This window comes from Hippocampus zosterae, chromosome 10 (genome assembly GCF_025434085.1).
Source record: "Hippocampus zosterae strain Florida chromosome 10, ASM2543408v3, whole genome shotgun sequence".
In the NCBI taxonomy this organism is placed as follows: Eukaryota; Metazoa; Chordata; class Actinopteri; order Syngnathiformes; family Syngnathidae; genus Hippocampus; species Hippocampus zosterae.
Genome location: NC_067460.1, coordinates 11,322,609 through 11,350,358, shown reverse-complemented (window position 1 = coordinate 11,350,358; position 27,750 = coordinate 11,322,609). Strand labels below are relative to the sequence as shown.

The 27,750-nt window shown below is 43.3% G+C and overlaps 2 protein-coding genes across 3 annotated transcripts; both read right to left on the bottom strand.

Moving 5' to 3' along the window:
• Positions 1-3,548: 3,548 nt before the first annotated feature.
• Positions 3,549-6,579, bottom strand: socs9 (suppressor of cytokine signaling 9). 2 transcript variants are annotated; one of them, XM_052077510.1, is made up of 3 exons: positions 6,426-6,579; positions 4,809-5,157; positions 3,549-4,688 (listed from the first exon to the last, which is right to left on the bottom strand). In XM_052077510.1, the coding sequence occupies exons 2-3, from the start codon at positions 5,149-5,151 to the stop codon at positions 3,676-3,678; spliced, it is 1,356 nt and encodes a 451-aa protein (XP_051933470.1). In that variant the 5' UTR covers positions 5,152-5,157; positions 6,426-6,579; the 3' UTR covers positions 3,549-3,675. The 2 variants fall into 2 exon arrangements, with proteins under 2 accessions (XP_051933470.1, XP_051933469.1); XM_052077509.1 differs by having other exon boundaries at positions 3,549-5,157.
• Positions 6,580-7,317: 738 nt separating this feature from the next.
• Positions 7,318-25,273, bottom strand: LOC127608433 (protein Smaug homolog 2). The gene is made up of 13 exons (XM_052077496.1): positions 24,976-25,273; positions 22,883-23,365; positions 21,110-21,586; positions 20,775-21,011; positions 20,584-20,693; positions 18,874-18,960; positions 18,422-18,689; positions 14,987-15,072; positions 14,082-14,197; positions 13,765-13,963; positions 13,510-13,636; positions 12,345-12,428; positions 7,318-12,226 (listed from the first exon to the last, which is right to left on the bottom strand). The coding sequence occupies exons 2-13, from the start codon at positions 23,076-23,078 to the stop codon at positions 12,198-12,200; spliced, it is 2,016 nt and encodes a 671-aa protein (XP_051933456.1). The 5' UTR covers positions 23,079-23,365; positions 24,976-25,273; the 3' UTR covers positions 7,318-12,197.
• Between the last annotated feature and the right edge of the window lie 2,477 nt (positions 25,274-27,750).

Below are 27,750 nucleotides of genomic sequence, written 5' to 3'. Positions count from 1 at the left end.
TTTTTTTCTTTTCTTTGTGCTATCCAGCAACATCCGCAATCAGGTGGTTTGCCAAAAACATTACAGTGCGCGCAGGATAACAGTGGCAATCTTCGGACCCCCAAACTCATCACTTTTCAACATTGCATCATCAAAGAGAGGCAGCCATTTTTCAACGCTTTTAGCTTGACCAGTAATTTATTAAAAAAAAAATGCATATTTACGGTATATATTGCCCACAGGTATGAACTGAGTCACAGTAATAATTTGTGAAAAATAAGAAGTTTGCTAAATTTTGATGAAGGTTTCAGGTCTGATGGCGTTGAGATGTTGAGTGACACAAATATTTCCTTTTGAGCCAAGTACGAAGAGAACCATGGTGTTTTGCTGTTTGTACGAATTGTTCTGAGGAATAGAGTACACATAATGTTTTGCAAATATTCAATTCTAATCTGAGAAATCTACCAATGCAATGAGGAAACTGTAAGTTCTCTACCATATTTTTATTTTTGATCATTTGCTTGAAGATATTTTTTTTTACGTGTTGTTTTATTGTAAATAGCTTTATTGGATAACTTTTTTAACTCGGCTTACCAGATGCCACCGATGCTCTCAGAAATCAGAGTGCTGGTCCGAATAGTATTAGTACTTCATATAGTGATCCTGTTTATTTCGCCAACTGGAGAAATAAGACATTTTTCAGGGCTATTCCTTTCATTTTTTCTAAATGCTTTTTTTAGAGTGGTAATCAATTGTGGTAATTTTCTCAGATTTTTGGTTTGTTTGTTTTTTAATTCCTGACGCATGTGGCCCCGTTTAGCAGAGGTGAAAGCTGCTATTAAGGGACCACTGTTCTCAAAACAAACAACTCTTATCTATAATTATATCCGTAGCGCCCATTACGGCAAACGTATTATGATACATTACAAGTATAGCGATAGGATCATTTACAAAGCTTCATACGGGAAGCCGTGTCGATGGCACATCCCGGCTTTTTCCATTAAGTAGCGTGGTAATGATTTTATGGACTAAGCCGTCGAATAACCGTCACTATCTATCTATCTATCTATCTATCTATCTATCTATCTATCTATCTATCTATCTATCTATCTATCTATCTATCTATCTATCTATCTATCTATCTATCTATCTATCTATCTTCCTGTGTTTCTGTCTTTGTGTATGTTCGTCGATCCGGGAATGACTTGACCTGTTTTTGAGAAGAAGCGCTCTGTTTGAACAGTTTGACGAAAATAGACAGGTATGTTCCTATTCATTTTCAAAAGGGAGAAATTCAGCGAGCCTAATTTGCTGTCCACCCCCCCCCCCCCCCCCCCCCACCACCACCACCACCACACACCACACACCCAAAAGAACTTGGGAGGAAACTCTTTTATCTGCAGTGTTTCCACTGTCACAGAAATGTTGGCCTGCTCGGTGGGCGGATCAGAGGAAAACATGTCTAGACGTAATCATCTTTGCAGGAAGTGGGAATCAGTTTCATACACCCCCACCTGAGTGAATGGCCTACATACACTGCATGCTGCGGAAACTGTGTTCACACATTACATCAATGGAATTTGTGTGGCAAAACAATGTTGGGGCACAAATACCCAGAAGGGCTGATTATTACTTTTCTATAATCCTCTTCCAACTCCAATATTATAAATATGTATAAATCACACAGGCAATCCAATACAAAATGGACAGCTATCTATCTATGCTTTTATACATATGTATATACTGTATATAAAAAAAATCCTCGTCTCACCCCATCTCGGTTGGTGTCCGTCCCTCATTCAGCTCGGGTCCTCTACCAGAGGCCAGGAAGCTTGAGGGTTTTGCTTCCTCAAGCTATATATATATATAGTATATATATATATACACACACACACACATCGCGCCATCAGCACCCACAATCACACCGAGGAACAATTAAGAGTGTTCCATTAACCCGCCATTCATGTTTTGGAACGTAGGATGAAACCAAAGTACCTGGAGAAAATGCACGCAGGCACGGCGGAGAACATGCAAACTCCACACTAAGGCCAGAGCCGGAATCAAACCCTGCACCTCTGCACTGTGAGGCGAACATGCTAACCAGTCGACCAGCTCATCAAGCTCTGCATAAGCCATATATCTATCCTGTTCATTTCAATCAGGTGTGTTGCAACGGAGAGCGATGGAAAACATGCAGGACCGGAGTTTGACACCTTTGAACCAGAGTAAGGCATCTGTTAAAGTAGAGTTCACTTTTTGAGGGGGAAACAGCACCATCTGGTGGATCTGGTGTGTTGCTGGACTGCAGCCCATGCCCCTCAAGCGTAGTCACAACTGATGAATCGGGGTCTCCACAAAAAGCCCAAACAAACCTATTGAAGTTGGACCAGTGCCAGCCTGAATCCGTTTGCAGCATTTGTTCAACCCGCAGATCCGCCGGGCGACTTGGCAGTTTGTTTATCCCCAGGTGTTGTGAACATTCCAAGCTTATTCTCCACCCCTTTGATGCTCAGATGTAGGGATTAAACTCAAGAAGGACAATCTCTTCCCCCACTAGTGAGAGAGGGAGGGAGAGAGAGTAGAATGTGAGGTTTCAACATACAGACAATGTGTAGCCAATCAGCTTGGGTCTCTCCTTGAGCGCCGGTGTCCCCTCTGGGCCCACTGATCCAGGAAGAAATGCCTCTTTCTTCCCTCAGGGGTTCTAATACCTGCATGATGAGTGCCACAGTGTTGCCAGCTGCAGCAGGCACACACATACAGCCCAACATGGAGCAAAGCTCCCTACAGCCCCCTGCTGTACTTGCTGCAATTTTGCTGCTGCAAAAAAAAAAAAATAAAATAAAAAAAATACTGTTGTGATATTGTATATGTTCTTAGTTCTAGCATCCCCTTTTTAAGAACATTCAGGAGGTGTCCGCAGTATGGATATTGAGTGCTTCGGGCTGTCTTGTTAGAGAACAAGCGCGAGCTTGTTGTTGAGAGAAATTAGGATGGAGTGAACTGGATCTTATTCAAAATATGCCAGTGAACCAAATGCTCTGAGTATTACAGCTGAAACCTTCAAACTGTTCCATCAATGGATTTCAATGTAAATGATGGCTCATTTACATGTGAATATTCATCATTACTTTTCTTAGCAAATTGGCTGACACAGATCACACGGTTCCATCGCCTTTGAAATGGGGCTGAAAATTTTCGAAAAATCGCTAATGTACAATTTTTTTTTTTTACCGTCAATTTACATGTGCGATTTAACATGAAATAATTTTTTTAAGGTCCTCTTCCCATGTAATTTTATGAGGGGTTTCCCAATATCAAGAATGCAGAGAACGTTACAATTTAATTAAACACCAAGTCTTCCAAAGAATAATCTTTAAAAACGTTATAGCCGGTTTTAAAGGGTGCCACTTATCTGCAGATTTTCGCCATTCGCGGGCCGGTCAGGGTCCACTCACTGTAACTGTTTTTATTATCTTTTGTTTGTTCGTCCGTGAGATTTGTAAAAAAAAGTCAATAAATTAATCATGCCGTTATCTAATCAGCAGAGCTGCTCTCATCACAGATAGAAATTCAGCAGGTTTATTGTAGCAGAAAGAGTTTACATACTTTTGACAGTGTGTTTAGAATGTACACAGCAGGATATACAGTACAATAAATAAGTCCAGTTTGGCGAGGAGTCGTTGTCGTCAACGTTCATTCCCACCACGTGTCCAGCCTGTGGATGTGTACCCTCTGCTTGTAGTGATACTCTTTGAGGTGCTTCTTCAAGGCGTTGGGTACGGGCAGCGCGTTGATGCCGTCGTAGGTGGTGCAGCTGCTGACGACGGCGCGGCACAGCCTCTGCAGGCTGAAGGGCTGCGTGCGGTGCATGGGGAAGGACAGCAACGGCTCAAAGAACATGCACGAGCTGGGGTCCTTGTAGTGCTCCAACAAAGCCGTGACGGTGGGCGCGTGAAAGACGCTGGGGTCGCGCACGTCAAAGCTGAAGTTGTGGTTCCACTGGTCGACGCGGGCGTGCAGCGAGCGGCCGTAGCGGCGGAAGCTGACCGAGAACAGGTAGTCCTCCTGAGCAGAGTCGCGCAGAAGGAAGGTGCCCTCGGGCTTGCCCTCCAGGAGCCCCTCCGCCTCGTAACGGTCCATGATGCCCCAGTAGCAAGGCAGGTTGGTGATCTGCAGCAGGTCGGGGACCAAACAGTGGATGTAGTCGATCTGAGTGTGAACAAGCGGGCCGGTGTGGGGAGGCGTGGCTCTCGCGGCCACTTCCGCGTCACAAGAAGAAGTGGAAGAGGGCGAAGAGGACGCCACCACCTCGTCGAGAGTGTCCAAACAGGTCTGCAGAAGGAGCTGGTGCTGCCGCTGGAGGTGAAGCTGCTTCTGCTCGGCTCCAGCCGCTTCGGTCACGCCATGGGCCAGCTTGGGGCCGCGCCGCCTGTGGAACGCCGGGCCGGTCTGGGACATCACCTCCAGGGTGTGGATCTCGGCGTTGGCCGGTGGCTCCACGCCGTGCTCGATGCTGATGCGCCGGCGCTCCCTCAGTCGGTCGTCCACATCGTCCGCCGGGAAGGCCGAAAGCCCGGCGGCGGGGTCCATCGCCGTGTGCTGCTTTATGACATGCCACTTCTGAGCCAGCTCCGAGCCCGCCGCGAAGGGGCAGCTGTCCAGCATCAACTCGCTCAAGTGGATCTTCCGCCTCGAGGCAGTGCAGCCTGCTGACAAGGACAACGCCTGAGGGAGTGACGGCACGCTCGCTGCGCTGTGAGTCTTCATGGGGAAGCACTGCCCCACCGCGTCTTGGATTTTTTGCCGGAGTGTGCGACTGCTGCTACCTTCGCCGGCTGACGACTCTGCACCCAACACCGGACTGGATGCCCCCTCTTCTGAGACTTCCTTATTATGACATCGGCAGCCCAATCTCTGGGAAAATGAGGAGCTGGCTCCGGCCTGGTCACTGCTCTCCAGCTCTTTCAAAAAGTCCCCATACTCAAAGCCGTCGCTGACGGGCCGTTCGGCAGCCGGTTGGTGTGCGGCGAAATCCTTCCGCCTGCCGTGAGAAGCTTTGCGGCCGCCGCCAGTGTCTCGTCTCTCCTCCGACCGACTCAGTCGCACCTTGGGCTGCGCTCCCATCCTGCGCTCTTTTCTGCGAGCCCCCAACTCCTCTGGTAACGACATCGTGGACTAAGACGAGAAAAAAAGTCCGACATGGATCAGAGTATTACTATTAGTAGTTGTATGAATTGTTCTTTATTTAGTTATAGTAAAGACGATCTGGCTCATCTTCATAGAAGGGTTGAAACTTCTGAGCTTTCAAAGTTGAACTCTTTGCATGGGAATTGATACTGTATATGGGAATAAATTGTAGGGCTGAACAATTCTGAAAAACATTTTTTTTCACCCCTTGAACATTGTAATTGCAATTTACAAAATAATGCAACCAACTCTGTCATTTTATCATTTGTACTTTAACTGTTTCATGACACAATAATTATGGTAAACACGTGGACCGCACTGCACTTATGGAGCCACTGTATAATTACATAAAATACATAATTACATAAAATACACACGTCAATTTGAAATTAGATGAACCGTTCAGTAGCATCTGGCTGGCAACCAGCTCAGGGTGTACCCCGCCTCCTACGCAAAGAGAGCTGAGATGGGCTCAGCACGTCCTCGACCCTTGTGAGGTTAAGCGGCTCGGATAATGGATGGACGGATGGATGGTTCAGCCAGAATAAATTAGAAATGAAATATTACATTTTGGGGGAGCACACAGTTGATTCGTGGTTTTGAACGTCTGCCTCACAAGGTTCTGAGGTACCGAGTTTGGATCTCGGCTCAGGATGCGGAGATGGGACGTTCACCCACGCCCACATCTTTTCTTCAGCTGGTCCGGCTTCCTCCCACATGAAAAACTCATGCATGTTAGATGAATTGAGGATTAAATTGTCCGTAAGTGTACTTGTTTGTTGGCTCTCGAACAATCCTGGGCATACCTGCTGTCTCCAGGTCAACAGGATCCCCTAGACCCTGAACTAGATCAGCGGTATATTAAATGGATGAATGTGCTACTTCCCTAAGGGAAAAGTCCAACTTTGAATATTTCCAGAATTTAGAAAGTTTCCGCTTTTTCCGAACTTCACTGTCAACTGTGCAGATCAAGAAAGTCAGTAACAAATCCTTTCAGACATAGGTGAGTTACGCCATTTGAAACACTACGGTTCTTTACCAGTCATGGAATTGTGACTGTATAAACACAAACGAGGCTTACTTTTAGAGGTCGAAGCCAAAAACAAAAATAACGCATTAGGTAAAAGAACAAAGCACATCTAAACTAAGGCTCGACTAGCCTTCTGTTCAGGAAGTTACGTGACTGCACGAGATACATTTATCGACTAAAAAAAAACAATACATTTGGATTATTTGAGCTAAGTATGGTAACATACCTTTGCTGGTTGTGTCGAATTCAGCACTGAGGGGACTTTGGCTTCATCTTGGGTAAATTAATAACGATACCAAAAGGCGGCTCGCTGTCGCTTGCTAGAGGACCAAAAACGGTTGCCGTTCAACCCGGAAGTACTTTCGATGACGTAGTCGGACTGAATGTTCCGAACACTGAACCGACAAATACTCGATATATCTAATATCTAGATCGATATTAGATATATCGATCTAGATATACATCTCTCTCTCGATAGATAGATAGATAGATAGATAGATAGATAGATAGATAGATAGATAGATAGATAGATAGATAGATAGATAGATAGATAGATAGATAGATAGATAAAAAGCCTTTGTCTCACAATGGAGAAATTCCCAATCGATAGATCAATATGTATTTATAGCTATCTACATCTCTGTCTCTCTCTAAAGGCTCCAGCACCTCCAGGAGGATAAGTGGTTTAGAAAATGGATCGATTAATAAAACCAATAAATAAAGCACAAAAACAATGGTCTCTCTCTCTAGAGAGAGAGAGAGAGACAAAGGCACGTGCGTCAATAATTTTGTTAATTGTAATTTGGATAAAATGTCATGTAATTAAATATTTACGACCAAGTGTGTTGATTTGAAATTACAGGCATTATGTGATCAGAATACTGTAAACTAATTTTAAAATAAAGTGAACAGGTGAATTTCTGTTACCTTTGTGATTCACTAGTTGAAATAACTTCCGTGTCTGCAACTATTGTACACCTCACTCATGTTTCCTCCCCTCAATGTTGTATTACATTTCAATTGGGTGCAAGTACTCCTTAGTGAAATATTCTTCACACTTGAGAGGTCAAAGTCACAGCATGAAGATGCAAGTCAAAAGAAACCGACCAAACCACTGATTCCGTTGCAAAAACTGAACCTCTTTATTTGGACTGCCATTGAGCCGACGGATGCTGCACTTCAGACCATTCACAAATAGGACTTACAGTTTTTAAAAAAACAAACAAACAAAACAACAAATAACAAAAGCAAGCACGGGATGCACAGCATTTCAAAAAGCATTAGAAAAAGTCTGGGAAGTCTTTAGAATTAAGTATAAATTGTGTTAAGACAAAACCAACAGCTCGGTTGCGTTAATCAATCAAGCTTGGCAGGGACATCGAAGATTTCAATGTGAATGTGAGAACTAGTGCAGGGATGGGAGGACCGTTGTGGTCCTCTGAGGCCTTTCTCAATGCAAAAATATGTGCCGACTGATGTGCATCATTTACACTACTGAAGTTTTTCAGCGTTTTGGTGAAATTTCAGGATGAAGCTCAAATGCAGTATGTCTTCATTCGACCCCTTCTAAACTTTTGAAAGAGCCAACTGTTCACTGTCTGTCATTTCAATGCTTTTTGACAGATTGCTGTTCTCTAACAAGAAGCTGAACAGCAAACGTCACCCCCAAAACTAGACAAAACGAAAAGTGGCGGCATGGTAAGCAACTGGTTAGCACGTCCGCCTCACAGTACAGAGGTGCCAGGTTTGATTCCGGCTCCAGCCTTCCTCTGTGTAGTTTGTATGTTCTCCCGATGCCGGCATGGGTTTTCTCCGGGTACTCCGGTTTCCTCCCACCTTCCAAAAACATGCACCGTAGGTCAATTGAACAGTTTAAATTGTCCCTTGGTGTGAGCGTGAGCATGAATGGTTGTTCATCAATGGTGCACCGAGCCAACTTCCCGAAGACAGCTGGGACAGGCTCCAGCACCTCCAGGAGGATAAGTGGTTTAGAAAATGGATCGATGAATAAAACTAATAAATAAAGCACAAAAACACAGAGCAGTTACAAATCCATCCATCATCTCACAAGGGTCACGGGCATGTTGGAGCCTATCGCAACTGTCTTTGGGCAGTAGGCGGGATACACCCTGAATTGCTTGCCAGTCAATCGGGCACGCATAGACAAACAACCATTCACACTCACAATAACACCTAGGGACAATTTACAGTGTTCCATTAACCTGTGCTGCATGTTTTGGGAATGTGGGAGGACACCGGAGTACCCGGAGAAAAGCCACACAGGCACGGGGAGAACATGCAACCGCCACACAGGAATCAAACCCTGCGCGTCTGCAGTATTTAGGCAAACGTACAGCCAGTTAGAAACCAATACACCAAATTTTAGAGGTCAAATCAAGTAGACCTGTAAGTTTATAGTGCATTTTCGGTTCATCCTGAACTTTTTGTACATGTGTATCATAAGCATTTGGCCACAGGTCCCCCGACCCCTGTTCTAGAAAAGAAACAACTTGGAAGTGCATCACTGGAATGTAAACATGGAGTACTGCACTCCTTGGCCTTGAATTGTTGTGTAGTGTTTTACAGATTACTCATCAATCATGGCTCAGAAAAGCATATCATGCCCTGTTGCAGCATCATTATTTCCGCACATCCACTGTACCGTACTCTACTGCAGTGCTTCGCTTCTGAAAAGCACAATCTGAGCAATATGTAACACAAGCCCTAAAAACGTCAGCTGTCTTTGTTGAGGTCTTTGTCCGGCACGAGTGTGATGCATTTTTTTTCATTAAGTCAGATGTATCCAAGAGCCTGCTCTGAAGAAAACCCATGACTGCAATATAACTCGACACCATGAAGCCAACATGTTACGGATCCGCAGAAACCCCCCCAAAAAGGGGAGGTTGTTTTTGCTTTGTTTTCTCATAACATGATGTGGGCATCATCTTAGAAAGATGTAAACAGGCGTTATAAACACACAGACACAACTTTAGTTGCAAGATGCCCGCTCACCATGTCATTCTCTTATCTACAACAGTGCTGCATTGCCACACATGCGATTATAGAAAGTAAGCATAAGTTATCCATCGCAAGGGAGTTAAAAAAAAAAAAAACAGGTTTGTGTATACAGTGGAACCTCCAAAGGGGAATTAATTACATCTAAATTTGAAAAGGTATTTCAAATTTGTCAAATGAGTTAGCTCTGTAATTTAGGTCAGATGTCAAGCTGATTAGTATACAATAGGAGAAATACCATTCATTAGACAGCAATCAAACAGAAATTTATTGAATGTAAAAAAAATGTGTAACCGAGATTATAGCTCGAAACTGCATACAATTATCAAAAGGGGGACATATTTCGATGCTGTGACTTTTGAATGGTGTACACACATAATTGAAGTTTAACAAATCTTAAACCTTTTGTGATTTGGCTATTTCTGAAAATGGGGGCGGGAGGGCAAACTACAGCCTGTGGTAACTTGACACAAGCGGCATTCATTTGCAGTCTGTATGCTGCATTTGTAACTGAAAAGTATAAAATGGTAGCTTGTTGTTGAAGTACTGCCTTCACGAGGGAAAAGAGAACCCATGCTGGGGGCTTCACCGTTTGTACTAGCTTTTATTCGATTCAGTGTTCCGTATGCAGCCAATTGTTGCATCATCACCACAAAGTCTGGACTCACCGTTGGACCAGCAGTCAGGGTGAGATGACGGCTAGCTCGCATTATAAGACAGGGACAATTTGGCCAAATGAACAAATTTTAGCAAGACAAGTGTGTGTGAAGTGTCTTATAATTCCTGCTTCTTGTGTTATTTGCCCATCCAATTAATCGGCTTGAATTAGCGCTTAAATCGGCCGATTTTTAAAACCATTTGTGAACATGTCGACACATTTCAACATAAAACAAGGATTTCAACAATCAAACACCGCAAAAAAAGACATTTTTTTCTGTTAAGTTTAAACAAATACAAAAGGACTTCCGTAAAACAGTAGAATGCTCTCCGTGCAATTCATATTTTCAATGTTGTAAGTATTAAGGGTCACCCCCCCAAAAAAGAAGTTATTTCAACCACTATACATTTTAAAAATTAATAGGACTATTAATCAGTTATCAGAATTTTATTCCGTCAAACATTGCAATTGGTCTCAAAATATCCGGTTGGGCTCTAGTCTAATAACCGGGGAACTGTTTTATGATCACCAATAATTCAAAGTATGTCATTATGTTTACAGTTTGACTTTGAAACTCGTTCATTGACTTGACATTATTTCCAAGAGGAAAACGTAAAAGTAGAATAACTTTGAAGTCAACTTTGAGGGTTCCACTGTTTCATCATCTATTTTTTTTTTTACCATGGGCGCCACCACAAAATAAAAAACAAAATAGTTATAATCGCTGCCTTACAAAACAACCGAACAATCAAAGTGAGGCAAAAGAGAGACCATATTCAAGCCTACATGCACCTCGGCCCTGTCACATTCCAAGACAGACGCCGGGGTTAGAAGACCGCTTCTTTTGTTTATTTATTCATCATTATTATTATTTTTATTATTTTTTACTATTATTTAAACAATTCAACACTGATACCATGTGATAATGTTGAGGGCTTACTGAAACACAGACAGTAATGGAAAAATATGGACATCTTGGAGCACCTTGGAATCGCATGAGTCATCAAATCGTCACGTGTCAGGATAGAGGGTGCACTTCAGGGTGCCAAAGTCGGTCCATGGGTCTCATTTGGAGGGCCGATTGTCAAGAGTTTCACGAATTCAGGCATTTCTCTATCAATTTTGCTTTTGTACAGTACTTGCAAATTTCCCCAGTGTGGGATAAATAAAGGTTATCTTATCTTATCTTGTGAATGTTACAGCAATCCAGGAGGTCCTCGGATTTTGACACTGGATGTTACGAACTAGCATGTACTGCTGCGTAAGAATGTCTCGATAATCAGTTAGCACTGTACTTACTGGATTCATTTAATCGTATCGTTTTAAATATAGTTCCGAGAAGTGTTTCCGGACAACAACTTACTGCTTTACTGCAGGTTCATGATATACCACAGCATGTTTGGACTTGAATAGAAATTTAGTGTTATGCCACGGCAGTCCTAAAACCGAGGACACCCTGTACTTGGGGTCCCCGGAGAGGAAGCATGTTTCAAATCAGCTCTTGTGCAATAGCGCAACCCTCGGCCAACCCTCGCTCCTCAGTAAAAACGTGATAATTCATCATCATTAACGCCAGTAGGGAGATAGTTGGGGGAAAAAAAGGATATAACGGAAACAAAGTGCAGCCGAGCAATCTCAGACTGCTTTTTAAAGTCAAACCATTCTGTCGCCAGGAATCCTTCCCGAGTGAGACACGGACTGAAAAAACCCTTCTCTTTGGCTTTAGTGGAGAGGAGGAGTCTTTAGGGTGTAACGCTTCGAATAAAAGGCAAGGCCTGCTCTTAAATTGAATGTTTGTCCTCTCAGTAATCTGGAGTGGACAGTCAGGAGACTAGTCGCTGTTTGAACAAAGTGTGGGGAATCTTTTCAGATGCCTTTCGGGGTCTCAAAAGTGTCTTCTTAAGCCAATTACAGTCTAGTGCCGTTTGTATAAAAGTGCCTTACTTCTGGCTGATCCACGCACGAGGCAGCGTAGGTCTGCGGGGAATAAGGAAAAGAAAGAGAACTCATAAAGGGCCGTTTTGAAGACAGCACCAATCCTTTTCGCGCTCTCTCGCTCGCTCAAATTGCGCCATGTCACAGTCCTGCAAATGACATTGGCATCAACCTTGCTCCCTGTCCTACAATATAATAATTATCTGTATTCCATTTTTTTGTGTAATAATAAACTTAGTTGTATATAATAAAGTACAAAAATATTCGACAACGTGTACACAGTTTTTTTGTCATTATGTAGTGACTGCTTCTGCTTTGCCTGGTTTGCTTGAGCGTACGTAATTCTTTGTGCTGGGTGATGAGGATTTTTTTTCTTCTGTTGTCTTCTTTTCATATCGTCGATGTCCGGTCAGTTCCGTCTGTAGTGGTGATGAGAACGTGTGAATACATTTTATCTTTACCACTCTTTTTTAATTTTTTATTTTTTTTTGTAGGAGAGAGTGTTAGGCTCGCGTGAACGCAGCTAAGGACACTCACCCCCTAAGGCGTGTTCCGTCATACTGAGGCACAGCGACTCCAGCGTAGGGTTGATCTCCAGGTCAGCGCCTGGAACTTGGCAATCTAATAATAAAATGGTGGTTTGGGTCATGATTGAGCATTAAATTTCATCATATCCAAATGTGGTTGTGTGAAGGAGTTGCGTGGGCTGCCAAAAGAAATACCACGGGTATAAAATCACAGAATGTAAAGAGTGGGTATTTTCACCCATGTAGGTTTCGTTGTAGTCGGAAAGTTCTAAATTTCTGATAATAAACTATATATATCATATATCAAAAACAAAAAAATGTTACTCCTATAAGAATACATTTGACATATTATAAGAATAAAAGCATTATTTTAGCAGGATAAAGTAATAAGAAAAAATGTGTAAGTGTACCAGAATGAAGTTGTAAGATTACAATTATGCCACTTAGAGCTCATAAGTTTACCTTCTCTGGCAGAATTTGTAAGATTCTTTAAACTGTGTTCAAATCCTGAAGGTTCCACTAGACTTGCTGTTAATGAATGTTTCATCCATCTAGTATTGTTTTAGCAGTTAATATTGGAGGCCACACATGCTGCAAAACGTTACCAAAGTAACCCCCCCCAACAAAAAAAACAGGTAATGAGTGGTACTTTCGTAACAGAGTGCCACCGTGCTCCTTTTGTGCCGGAGACGCAATAACCAAGGCGAGGCAAGCAGTGTGTGGCTTTTAACAATCTGGCACACATTCCGCAAGGCGCACACTCGTTCTCGTATGCCAGATGCCGCGTTGCAGATTTCGCTTCTAATGGCCCTGTCGTGTTCCAACCAAGTCAACGCTGACCTTTTTTGCAACACGTCACCTGTAAAAACGTTTGAGGCTGGTTCACGCCTATTCATTATTCATTCAAAGGCGGTATAAGACGTTTGTGTGTGTGTGTGTACCATGGAACACTGGCTTTCGTCAGCAACAGATTGAGCAGATGACTTATTGTCCATGTGTGAACAACAGCAGCAAAGACAGATTAACTGAGTCGTCAAGCAAAGAAGGTGCATTCTAAACCAGTCCTAGACAGTATTGAACAATAGTGGCAGTAAAGTCGTTCAGAAATCAAATGAACTATTTGAAGAGAAAATTCCAGACTGATGGGGGCTAATGGGAGAGGGTTGATACAGAACCTTGCTGCTGGAACATGAGCATGGTTTGCGGCGAGGTGTGGACAGGAAGCGAGTGTGTCCGCTGCACAGAGCTGCGACTTTGACTTGGCATGCTGTTACTGCCCCCAGGGTTGGCGAACCACAAACTCTAAAAACCAGGAGAATTTCAGCAATAAGTCCCGTCAACTGGTTGACATTCAGCTCAGTCGCTGATGCTGCCGTGATCGTAAAATTTGAACAAAATGACAGGTAGCACACTGGCCCCGCTGTACTGACTTGACGACCCTGGCCTGCCAGCGCAGGATTGGTGAGAGAGTGGCGGGGAGAGACTCCGCCAATTCCGCCGGGACTCAGCAGACCGATGCGCCCCGCCTGGAGTCCGCGGGGGGTTATTTGGAACTGCCTCTGGCCCCGGCGGCCCACGCCTCCGCTCACAGAGCCCGCTGTGGGGAGGGAGTTGGACCCGTAGGCCCAGCTGGAGCAGGAACGCACAACAAGACATAGGAAAATAAACTGGGAGAACTCCATTTTGACTCAGCTGAAACTACTTCATGTCAAGTGGCGGCTCGGATTCAAAGTTGTGCTCAGCTCACCCTTTCTGTCGGTACACGGGCATGTCCAGCATGGCTTTACGAGGGACCAGGCGGAGCAGTTTGAGGACCTGCTGCTTCCAGGAAACCAGCCGTTTCTTATGGGTTTCTGTGAAAGCCTTAAAAGAATGATGGAAAAATTAATAAATAAAATAAAATTAAAAATCATTTTAACTTCAATTTGGTTGTGGTCATGTACAAGGTGTGAACTGTACTTCTTTAAATGACGACCATCCCCCAATTGATCAACTTTACAAAAAGAGCTAAGCCCATTATCCTATCCCCAAAGTACCGATAAGGTGAGTGGATAAACTTTTTTTAAATATATTTTTTCACACCAAATTTCTACTCTCCTGGGCATTTTTACGCTTTCAAAAAAGTACTTCCTTGGAACGGACAATTGGCTCTGACTGACGAGCATTTCCCCCAATTGAACCTGTTCAACTGTATTTGAAAAATAGATAACTACCTCCCCAAACAAACCCCAGATGGACACCCGACATGTCACCCATTCAAGAAAAAAAAATCATCTCTTAAATAGCGGGAATTAGGTAAGCATCTCATTTCAAAGATCTTGCGCAGACGGAACAACTGAGCCAGTTTAAACCATGTTGCCCACCAAAAAAGCAGCACCTATCAAGGCACACAGTCTTTCACGAGTGGGGTCTTATTGGATGTCATAAATTAGTTCTCTGTGCTGCATTAAAGAAGATCATCCGTTACTTTGTTCTGTTCTGTCGGCCTCAGTTCTTGCATTTTTCCGTTCAAGTGCTTTTTATTTTGTGTTTAAATTCCTGTAATTTCCCGCGAACATTGATAAGGTTTCTACCTCACCTGCAGTAGAATCAAAAACACACATCTACCCCTGGATACCATTTGATGAAAATACATCAGGTACCTACACTCACCTCGTGTATTAGACACTTCTCAATGAGCTGAAGGTAGCAGCTGATATTCTCCTCATCTGGCCTGGACACGAGCAGCTGTGTGCACACTGAAACGACAGAAGTGAGCCTGCTCATAAGGGATGAGCACAGAACATTGTCAAAGACAATTAATAACTTATTATGTAATACATTCAACTATAGGAAGCACTTCAATGTATTTCCATTCAGCCATCGAGATGTCATGGCAATTAGTTTTTTTCTTCCTTTCTATAGGGTGGGATAATGCCACACAAGTGACATCTGGTGGACCGCATTTTGTGTTTCTTCAAGATGATCAGTGTGTTTTAATTTCATTTCACTGTGCGTTTATTTACACCTTCTGATACATAAATGTATATATTTTGTTGTTCTTAACAAGGCTTGTGACTTATAAGGAAGGTAAGAAGCTGTAAAGATTCAATTAAAATTCTTCAATGACAATAACATGTATATTTTTGGAATATAAGGAATAGCCAAAGAAATCCCGCAAAAGTGTAGAAACAGAACACCATGCAAATTCCACATAGAAGAGCCCCAGTCAATTTTTTTAACCCAGGACCTCTGGACTGCGAGGCAGGTGTGCTACCCACTAGGATACCGTGGTGGTGCAATTTATATACCATATTTTCCAGACTATGAGTTGCAGTTTTTTTCCATAGTTTGGCTGCGGGTGCGACTTATACTCTGGAGAGATTTATGGGTGAAATTATTAACGCGTTATTATATCATTTCACCAGTTATTTTCACATTAACCCACAAGAAGCTGCTCTAGACTTGTATTCTCAAACTTGGGCATTAAACTGGACAGTGATTTCAAACTCGATCGGCAAATTGGTGCCGTTGTTAAATCCAGCTTCTTTCACCTTAGACAGCTGGCCAAAATAAAACCTCTCCTCTCACATGAACACTTTGAGACAGTAATTCATGCCTTTGTCACATCCCGGCTGGATTACTGCAATGCCCTGTACTTTGGAGTCAGCCGGTCCTCCATTAAGCGCCTTCAGCTAGTCCAGAATGCCGCTGCTCGCCTCTTGACTGGTACTCGTAAGAGGGAGCATATAACTCCTACTCTGGCATCCCTTCACTGGCTCCCCATTCATTTTAGAGTTATTTTCAAGATCCTCCTCTTTGTTTTCAAATCTCTGAATAATCTCGCGCCACCTTACCTCTCTGAGCTCATCCGCCCCTACACACCTGCCCGGCGCCTCAGGTCTGTGGACCAGACTTTGTTAGAAGTACCAAAAACTAAACTGAGGCTCAGAAGGGATCGAGCCTTGTCTGTTGCTGGTCCCTCTCTCTGGAATGACCTCCCGCTGAACATTCGGTAAGCCTCCTCGCTGCCCATCTTTAAAGCCCTCCTCAAAACTCACTTGTATTCTTTGGCATTCGACTCAGCATGACTTTGATTTGTTCTTGGTTTTCTACCGCCTTTATTACCGATTTGTCTTACTGTTTATTGTGCATGTTAAATTGCTACATGTACAGCACTTTGTATGCAGCGATGGCTGTTTGAAAGTGCTCTATAAATACTGTTGACTTGACTTGACTTGTATTGATAAAACCACGATGAGTCTCACGTAAGCGGCGAAGAAGAGGAAGCGCTGCATCTTCTACATCCGGAGTTGGTGGCGTTGTTTTAAAGATACACAGAGAAGGATGATTTCATTGGATTTAGTGATTTGGAGTGACACTGATGGTTTGGTGAACTTGTTAGCATGTGCTTTATGCTATAGTGAGCTGAATAACTCAGTTCGTTGTTTATGTGTCATGTAACTTATTCAGCGTGTTGTTTTCCATTTTATTTTTAGTTTAAATTGCCTTTTCAAGATGGCATGTATGTCCTTGGTGTTGGAGTTTATCAAATAAATGTCCCCCCCCAAAATGCGATTTATACTTCAGTGCAATTTACAGTAAATATTCCCATCCCCGGAATTCTATGAAAAGGAATATCCTTCACCCGGAATAAAAACCTATGCATTAACATTTTGACTACGATATTACATGTTACCGGAACTTGTGTAAGCGGAAATTCCACTACCCGTAACCCGAATGGAGGTGTAATGCCGCGGGAGCTTAAATATACACAACGCCTACCCGGTGCGACGGAAAAGACACAGTGCTGAAACAAGTTTTCACTTTGTGTTTTTCAATCATCAGATTCTAAACGACGAGATGTAACTGACTTTTTATTGCCGTGCGTTTTACTGTAATTGTGAATGATTTTAACTTTATTCACTTATGTCCTGGAGAACGCTGCACTAGCATAAAAGCAGCACCCACTCGACATGACCGAAGAAACGTGTTCGCTTCGCCGTTTTCATTCATCAGATTTGAAACGAAGACGTGCAAGGCGACTTTTTATTGGCGTGCGTTTTACTGTAGATTTTAACTTTATTCACTTACGTCATGTAGATCATCGCATCGAAACGTAGAAGAACTGTAACGACTGGAGCGGTGCGAGTGAAATGCGTCCGTTTGAGCGAGGCTGGACACAAAGTAAAAAAGATCCAGCAGACACTTGGAGTCGGAAAGACGCAAATCTACGAAACTTTAAAAAACAAGGCATCGATTCATATCCTGATGACAAGCCACCATCCAGCAAGGAAGCAATGCAAATGGCAACAAAAATCCTTCAGTATGCACAAGAATTACCAGACATCGGTGATCAACGGGACAGTTACTTGCAACTAGCAAGAAAACTGTATAGCACGCAGACAAACATTGTCATAAACCAAAGAATGCATCCAACAAAACAATCCAAAATACACATTTTTTTCCCCAAGACAGAAAAAAATAAACATTAAAAACTTTACGCATTTTGTACGTATATTTTGATTTTTTGGGGGGGATACACCTGTATTGCAGTTTTTGTTATACAAACAGTTTTTGGACAGTATATTTTCGTATTTTATTGATTGTGTTGTTACACGTGCATGTTGTCAACATACTTGCAGGTTCATAAAGGACATGTACCATGCTCATTTCCCAAATGAGGAATTTCTGTCATCAGGACAAATTGGACAGCGTGAACACGATTCCGTACTAGAAAATATTTACTGAATATGTTTCTTTCTTCTTTATTATGCATTTTATGGTTGGTGCGACCTGTACTCCGGAGCGATTTATAGTCCGGAAAATATGGTGTGTGTGTGTGTGTGTGTGTAATATACTGTATATATATATATTTTCTTTTGTTTATTTATTTATTTATGTCCCCCCCACTGACATTCTTCTCTGCCTCGGGCGCTCTCTCTTTTTATTTTTTTTAATGGCCAAGTCCATTTCTAAGAGTTACTAAAAAAAAAAACACACACACACACAGCTCACCAGTAATGAGACTGTTCCAGTCTCATTACTGAGACTGAGACTGTTCCAGTGACGCAGACCGCACCACCAGAGCAAAGAGATGATCCTTACCTTTTCCCATGACTCGGGTGAACTGTCCGGCAATGTCACCGTCCGAGATGGGCGTCGCCGAGGAGTCTCCATCGCAGGCGGGTGTGCTGTGGGAATGGAATCCCTCGCGGGCCGTGTCTTTATCCGTCACCGACTTTGTCGCTTCTGGAGGAGCGCTGGCCGGCTCTTGCAGGGTCTGCATCAACGTGCTGTAAGCCTTGATGGGCGTGATGATGATCTGCTGCAGCTCCTGCAGAGCATTGCGAAGGTTTCCTCCTTCCAAAATATCCTGCAAACAAGTGAGGTGAGCACATTAGTCAGCCACAAGAGTCCAATAACTAACGAAGACCCAATCAACCAAAAAGCTGAAGGGGAATTTCCTGACGCAGCAGAAGCGAGTCACATGAAGACTAATTACTACTTACTCATTGTTCTCAGAATATTAACTCATTAAAAAAATAAGTATAAATTACCTTTTCCAAAGACTTGAGGACACTCTGCCGCTCACGCAGTTTTTGAATGCTCAAGGCAATTTTATGCCGCGCTCCCTTGGTGACGTTCTAAAGAGGAAGGAGATAAAAAGATGTGCGTAAGGCAACCTGTCATTTCTTGCCTCAGCCATCGATATTGTCACTACACACCAAAACATAATCACCATCTGTTCCAATGAAGCCAAGGGGCAGGGACAATAACGGTTTTGTCGTTACATGTGACCGGCAGGGTACATTGTTTAATTTCACGCCTCATTGAAAGGTGATGTATTAGCATTAGGTTTAAGGACACGACACAAGTGTTTATACATCCACCCATGCACTTTAGCTTGAAAAATGTGCCTTGTAATTTTCCATGAATCTGAGCATTCACACAAACTAAACGAGCATTCCCCTTACCATGGTAAGCAACATTAGACATGCACATAGATATCAAAACAATATCACACCTGTCCAAAACCTGACGTCATAACAAGTTATATGATGTAGATACGTGACCAAAAAATTCAAACTATCCATTTATCAAAACAGAACAAACCATTGAAGGTTTGTGACACGAACAAAAATCAGCCTGTTTGTTACTTTTAGTTTAGCACACAGGTAATTTTAATCATAATTAAATCTTCATACAATCTCTACTAATATGGTCCCACATTGTCCACGCATAAATAATGGAAAATTTTTCATCACCTGACTTCTGAAACATGCAAATAAGCCTCATGTGTGTGTGTGTGTGTGTGTGTGTGTGTGTGTGTGTGTGTGTGTGAGAGTGTTCCCGATTACATATTAATTGAAGACCTCAATCTGTCTGGTGTGTGAACCAAATGCGTTCCCAAAGTGGCCCTCATGTACAGAGGACGAGACAGCGTCACTCATAACATAGTATTGATGGAAGTAGGGTCTAGTGTGCACAGGCTCACACATTTTTATTATCTCAAATCTAAACAGGAGCAACATTTTTATGGCAAAACAGACCAGGAAACAAGTCAAAAATGCATAGTGACATACTACAGCACACGACAGCTTCACGATGATTATGTGAACGGCTGAAAAATTTTCAACATGGTGCAGTGCAGGGTCCGTCACTATCCATCCATCCATCCATTCTCTGATGCACTCATTCTCACGAGGATCACGGGCGTGCTGGAGCCTATCCCAGCTGTCTTCGGGCACTAGGTGGGGGACACCCTGAACTGGTTGCCAGCCATTACCAGGGCACACATAGACAAACCACAACCATTCACACTCATAATGACACCGAGGGGAAATTTAGTGCTCCATTAATTTACCGTGCATGGTTCTGGAATGTGAGAAGAAACCAGAGTATACAGAAAAAACCCACAGAGGCACCGAGAGAACATGCAAACTCCACACAGGAGGGCCAGGGTCGGAATCGAACCCATGACTTGTACATTGTGAGGCAGACGTGCTAACCAGTCGACCACCGTCATTATTTTAATACTTAATGGGCTTCAATTTTTTTTTCAGGGAATCAGATGCCATTGATATCTGCTCTATTAATGTTTACATACACACTATCATAGAATGAAGAAAAATACATTTTCAGTGTCGTGTTGCTTTAAGTCTCAGAATATTTATTACATCTTGCAATATTTTGGTGTGTTTCCAAACTGTACAACCAAATGGCTCTTCAAATTTTGGGATTTTGTTGGAATCTAACTCAAGTCTCACCTGAGATTCCAGATGATGCTCCGTAAGAATCATCATCTCCTCATAGGTCATTTGGGAGAAAAGCGATGCATACTTGTGAAGGCGGAGGCTTTTTAACCATGCGGGGACATCTGCAACAAAACACGGGGCACAAAATGAGAGGTCAGCTTACGTCACTGCAGCGCCACACACGATTGAGAGACTCCTCTGACCTTTCATGCCACTGCCGTCCTCTTGGAAGGTGTTGCGTGCTGAGCCCTGCTCTTCTGTCTGCTCACTACCGGAGGAGGCCACGCTGCTCTGCGGGGAAAGCGGCGCTTGGTCTGTCGGGAGGAAGTTCTGCCGGCTACTCATGTCATCCTGACTGACCCACTCTGAGCCACAGGCTTGGGGACTGGAGGGGATGACGGACTTCTTCATGGGGCTGGGCTGCATCTGCCCGCTCAGTCCTGGGAATGAGTAGGGAAAAAAAGAAACTAATAGTAATCCTCGAAAAATAAAACTCTCGTCCTGTTTGCAGTTTTGACAGCATGAGCTAAAAATAAACCTGTGTTGTTGCTGTTAACAGGAGAGGACAATCCGCCCGGAAAAGCCATGTGCCCGTTCTGGCCTGCAGGAGACGTGCTAGATGAGGGGGACTTTTCGTGCCAAGCGTGGCCGGGCTCCAGGGTCTCGGCTGAGCTGTGCCACTCGTCCGAGCCCTGACGTGGGTGGTACGGGCTGGGCGGCGCCCGTGTAGACGGCACAAAGCCGCCGGATAGATGCTCCTCCAGGTGGTTGAGCCACATAGCCAGGGACGTGCGGTCCTCCAGCGTAGTGGCGGGGTGGATGAGCGCGTAGGACAGTAACTGTCTGCTCTCCTCCACAAACAAGCTACTCTCAATGGTGTGACTCAACACCTTCTGCAGCAGCTTCATGTACTCACATTTGGCCTCGCTGTTGCGTGGCTGCAGCAAAGGCAGATGGGACAAAAGCAAGGACACCACTTTCTCCTTGGGCTCCTGGTGCCACTGGTTGACTATGGCTGAGGGCAGAAGACATTCTATCAGTGCTGCTGCTTTACTATGTTCAAACAACAATTTGGATATACAGGAGAACCTCCAAATTGGCCAAGTGACCTCAGATTACCTCGGTACTGTGCTTTTTTTCTTTTGCCGTTTATTTAGCCCTTTCTCCGAATAATGAACGGCCATCACACATGGCCTGTATTATTATGACATGTTTCATCTAGAGACAGTTTGCCTCCCAACAGACAAAGTCCACTCAGTAGCGACCAAATACTTATTCACCCTTTATACATATTTAGTCTTTATTAGCGACGCAACACTTCATCAACAACTATTTTTGATACATGATTCATCGTTTAGCTAGCTTGTTACATTTAACATTGGCCAAATTCTCAGAATGCCGTGTTCTCAACAGTAAATAAACCAAGAACTGAGTCGTAATTTATTTGTTTATCTAGTTTGTATATGTCGATGACGGTGTAGGGGTAACACAGACTTGTGTGCGGGCAGCGTGGATTCGGTTCCCATTCAGTGACGGTTTGAGTGTGAATGTTCATTTGTCTCAATATGTGCCCCGTGACTGACTGCCCACCAGTTCAGGGTGTAGTCTGCCTTCCGCCTGAAATCAGCTGGGTCAGGCTCCAGCAACTTTCCATGACTCTGTTCATGATACGCGGTTTTGGAAATGGATGCATGGATAGTTTTATAGTCTATTTTCAGTGCTGTCAATTGGACATAATGTCTTGGTTTTGGTAAAAGGGGGGTGGGGGGGTATTTAAAACTTATAAAGGGAGGGAAATTAAAACTTCCTTTTATTCAACTCAACAACAAAATTAATCAACAGATTAGTCAGTTGAGGAGTTGAGGCCATCAGCAGGTTGGCTAAAAATGTTCTTATTTTTGTACGATGTATTTGTCGTTTGTTCACTGAAGCTATTGAAAGTGCACCAGTTGGTGTTGATTCTCCTTCTATCCTAACCACCTGCAGAGCAATTACAATTCAGTTCTGACTAGCGATGGTATGCTATATTAAATTGGCTAACAGTGTACACTTTCCCATAGACATGCTGTTTTGGAACTTAAGCCAGTTGCCCTTTCCAATAGGCAATTGAACTTTTTTATTCGGAATGAAATGATCCCAACAACAACAAATTCCTCTCTGCACTGAACCCACAAAAAGTGAACTGCGATCCAGGGTGGAACTGTATTTCTCATTCAAAATCCAACTGGAGGTTCACCAGCATCCCAGAACATACTGTGATCCATCTCAGATGTTGCACCGTATATAAATACGGAAATACATGTTCATCTACCTGCATTGTTGGCCTCCGCTTCCAGGATATGAATCTCTGTGCAGTCCGCCAACCAGTGTTCAAGGCATATGTGTAAAAAGCGAGCCTGGGTGCGGGACACCCTCTTGAGAAGGGACAACAGCGCCACCGTCTGTTCGCACTCGTTCCAGCCCTTGAACCAGTCCGTGAGGATACCTACCTGGTCTCTGAACATCATGGCGCGTCTCCTTTTTTAAGGTGAGGAGACGGGGAATGTGTGGACAGGGTAGGAGGGGACGAAGGGGACAACAGGGTGGGGAAACACACTTTTCAGGGACAGGGTCAGTCTTTTCCCCAGACTCCAACGCAGAAACCCTCACATGGTTCAGGTGCAGCAAAACATAATGGGAAATCTTGACAGATCACTGTGTGGAATGCTTGGGGGATTTCCTTGTAAAGTGTTCCTGACAGGAGTCCAAATAAATTGTAGAGTCACTCTTGCATGCTCAGGAACATATTGGTCACCTAGGCAAGCAGAAGAACAAAGAAAGGAATGTTGTTAACCTTTTAATTGTGATGGACATTGAGGTTTTAATAAAGTCTGTCTAGCAGTGTGACTGGTGCCAGTAAATTAATCATTTAAGATATTAAACCCTTGTCTTGATACCACAGAAGACAGCCCATGTAATCAAAGCGGGTTTAATGTTTTTCACGTTTTTTTTTTTGCCTCATCTCTTGGATTTTGTTCTAGCAGCAAGAACCAAAGTATGGGATGTTAATTGCATGAACATCACTATCAGGGCTCACGTGTACCATTTTAAAATGCTTCTCCTGACGCTCCATATTACCATTCTTTGCCAGTGCAGTGAATTGCTTATGAAAGAAACTGATGAATATTTTTTTCATGGATATATCGCGACAGCTCTGGTCACAAGCTGCCATTGTGGTGGAGGAGAGGAGGTCATGTGGCACCGTAAGTTGAAGGTGACCTGCTTTTTACGTTTGTTTGGGGGGAGTGAAAGTTTTTGGCGGGGTTTTTGCCCATTCACCCCTACATTCCCGCGATCGACTTGGAACCAGTTCGTGAGCTCCTAGTCGATCGTGATCGACTGGTTGGACACCACCTACTCTAGATCATTCAATATGAACAGCAATAGAACCGTGATTTTCAGTTTTTCACTGCCTACCACGTTATTCGCCTTCCCACTATGTAACACTACTGACGACTTAGAGTGGTGGTTCTCAAGTGAAGATATGCGTTTCAGAGCAGTGTGGACCCCTGCCCTGACAAAAACCCAACATTTGCTACGTTCGGAAACATTCGCCACTCAGTGAGGACCCAAACTAACCTATCAGACCAAAACATTTATGTATAATACGTCTAACACGGTTAATTGTAAAACAGACTCATCGTTGTGTTTGTTAATTTAAAAATACAACACTAAATGATTTGGGAAAGCTCCTTAAAAAAGAAACATTGTAACTCTTGTTACGTGTTTGAATATTGTCCCTGGTAAGCTACTTTTGTTTTCTCTGCCTGAATGTCTTTGGCCGTTGTGTTGTGAATGAATTTAGGTGTTACGTCTTTGTGTGAGGCACATTGAGTTGCCTTGTGTACGAAATATGCAATATGCCCATTTATATAACGTTGCTTTGCTTTAAAACTTGATCTTGATACTAGAAATCATATCGCGAACTGAATCAACGTGGGTTCAGACATACACTCTAGAACAGTACGGTACATACAACTAGGTGACCGGCGGCAAGCATAACGTTCATGTAGCATGTCAAACACTCGCCCGTCACTACAAATGGTGGCACCTGTAACATTAGGAGCAACATAACCACACCCTGAGCGGTGTTAGGTCAGCACAGTGTTCCCGAGAATAGTCACAGGAGAGTAAAACGAGACTTCTAGGCGACATCGACAACTGGAATGAGCTAGCCAGCGCGAGCAAAGTCGGCCTTGCTAAGGGATGGGATGGAATTTGTATTGTTTTTCGTTGGCGGTGTTGCTGCTTAAAACACGTGCCCTCAAAACATTTAAACGAAAACATGGCCACGTCGAATAAGTTCACCAAGACGACATTGGTGTTAATACACGAAATACGCGGAGAAGACACAGGGTTGTTTACCTTTGTCGCTTTGTCGGTGCTTTTAGCAAGGTGAGGCTAATGTGCTAACGCATAGCTTAGCGCTTAGCGGCTACCTTGGTCGCTTATAGCAAGTTTTGCTAGCAATAAGGTTGCCTTAGCAGCGAGAGGCGAACATTCCGATCCTCCGTCGTGGTGTTGTCCATGACAAAGATAGTCCCGCAGTGGATACAACGAGGTCAAAGAATGTGTGTACAAAAAATGTGTTTATCATTATACAGGAGTGGACGCCTAGTGAAAAATGTACTTCATTTTTTTCCTTGACGTGCGCGAACGTCATACGTCTGACATCATCATACGTCTGGACGGCGCGTCATGTTGTCAAAAACACAAGAAAAAAATCATCGTTTAAAAATTGTATTATTATACTTTTTTTCGCGAAAACCAGTCCAAAGACTACAGGGAAAAAACGGAACACCTTCAAAATGACTTTTTGAAGAGCTACAAAATAACAAGAGTGTAATTTATGAATCATTTTGATTCATTCAATGCATGAATACTCACGTGAGTATTTTATTTCATGAAACTGACTGTGGAGAGTATCATAAAGAATGACGCACACATGCATGGGGATGTTGTGTCACTCTGGCCAACACTGCGAAAAGTTTGTGGCTACAGCCCTGCCCTTTTTGCTAACTAAGTAGTCTGACAGCTTTTACTTTGGTGTTTTCATGTTCAAACAGATCGGGAGGTAATCAGACGTGTGTGATTTTTGAACTGTGTGATCTGCCACAGTAAATTCATGATGACACAAAGTGGGCAAGTGCTTTTTTTACAGAGGATCAGGGAGCTCAGATTACCCCCCCCCCCCCCGAAATAAATCAAAATTTCATTTCAAACCGTTTTTTTATGTTTACCAAGGTTAACTTTGTCTGATTTTCATGTTTGTTTGATGGTCTTAAACAATGAAGTGGGGAAACTGAGAATTTTCAAAGGGGAAAATACATTTTCATGGCACTGCATGACACTTTAAATTCTAACCCAGCGAGGTGTCCGAAAATTCCCAGATTTTTTTCATAGCGTGTAAACGTTTCCTTGACTGCTACGCAAGCTCATCACCTATCATCATGAGAACACCGACACTAGCGGGGGTCTGGTGGTGCACATCATCCAGATTTTTGTAAACCATGAACCTAGTCCAGACGGTAAGTATTTAATAAGTCGCATCACTCATATGTCTTCGTAAAGGTTGAATTTGAACTCGAGATGGCAGTCGTGTGCTTTAAGGGAATGGTGCAAGGCATTTGAGTTTAGCTCATTTCCTGGTCGGACTTGGTGATTAGTCAGTGTTATCAATCAATTGTACTGAATTGCTCAAGACCATTGAACACAATTTTTTTTGGTAATTGTATAGAAAAAAACAAATCCAAATACTTTTAAGGACTATTTTTCAAAAGAGTGACAAGCAACTAAATCCATCCATCCCATCCATCTTCCGAACCGCTTGATCCTCATTCGGGTCGCGGGGGTGCTGGTGCCTATCCCAGCTGTCTCCGGGCAGTAGGCGGGGGACACCCTGAATCGTTTGCCAGCCAATCGTAGGGCACACAGAGACGAACAAACCATCCACGCTTACACTCACACCTAGGGACAATTTAGAGCAGGGGTGTCCAAACTTTTTGCCAAGGGGGCCAGATTTTATGTGGTAAAATGTCGGGGGGTCGACCTTGGCTGACATTCCTTACATTGAACAACAATATTGTTCAACAAATTTTAGTAAGCCAGTCTGTTTCACATTTCCATTTTTATTTTAATTTCAACAATCTTAAGAATTTCTTTTGGTTTATTTGAAACAGGTATATCACATGCAACTGCTTATTCACTTGACTTAAACAGAAGTCTCCTGAGTGCAAATTGATTGATTTGAAACATAAAATGTATCACCATGACTTTTCAATAGTCACAAAACCTTTGACTCGAACAACAGGGAAATGAACAAGCAATACACATATCCACAACTGCAAGGATCATTTGAAATATGACATATCAGTCAATATAAGCACGGAGTGATGTGCCTTGTTAACTCGTGAGTGATGCCCTCTAGTGTCTAAATGCTATTACTCATTTAGTGAATGCTATTACTCATTTAGCCACTAGAGGGAAGCAGTACTCTATGAAACATCACTCACCAGTCTACGAGACCTCAGTCAATGCAACACGTGTTCCAAGTAAAATAAAGTATTTTACTTTATGTTAACTGTTTTGTAAAGCGCTTTGTTACAGCTGCCGCTGTTGTGAAAGCGCTATATAAATCAGCATGTATTGTATGTATTGTATTGTATTGCGCCCAACCTGCGGGCCAGACGGCACTGATTTTATGACAGGGGCCGAGGGCCGGATGAAATTCGACCGCGGGCCGGATTTGGCCCCCGGGCCGGACTTTGGACATGCCTGATTTAGAGTGTTCAATCAGCCTGCCACACATATTTTTGGAATGTGGGAGGAAACCGGAGAAAACCCACGCAGGCCCGGGGAGAACATGCAAACTCCACACAGGGAGGCCGGAGCTGGAATAAACCCAGTACCTCTGCACTGTGAAGCCGACGTGCTAACCACTGGACTACCGGGCCGCAAGCAACTAAATATCACGCATAAAAAAGACAACATAAGCAGATTTTTTTTTTACATCCAATTTTTACACATTTTTCTGTTTGACAAGCAAGGAGTTCGGTGGAAGGCAGTCATGAGGTCAAATTGCGCTGACACATGGTCCCCGCTTACATTGATATTGAAAGCATTCAAGGTCTGGTGGATATA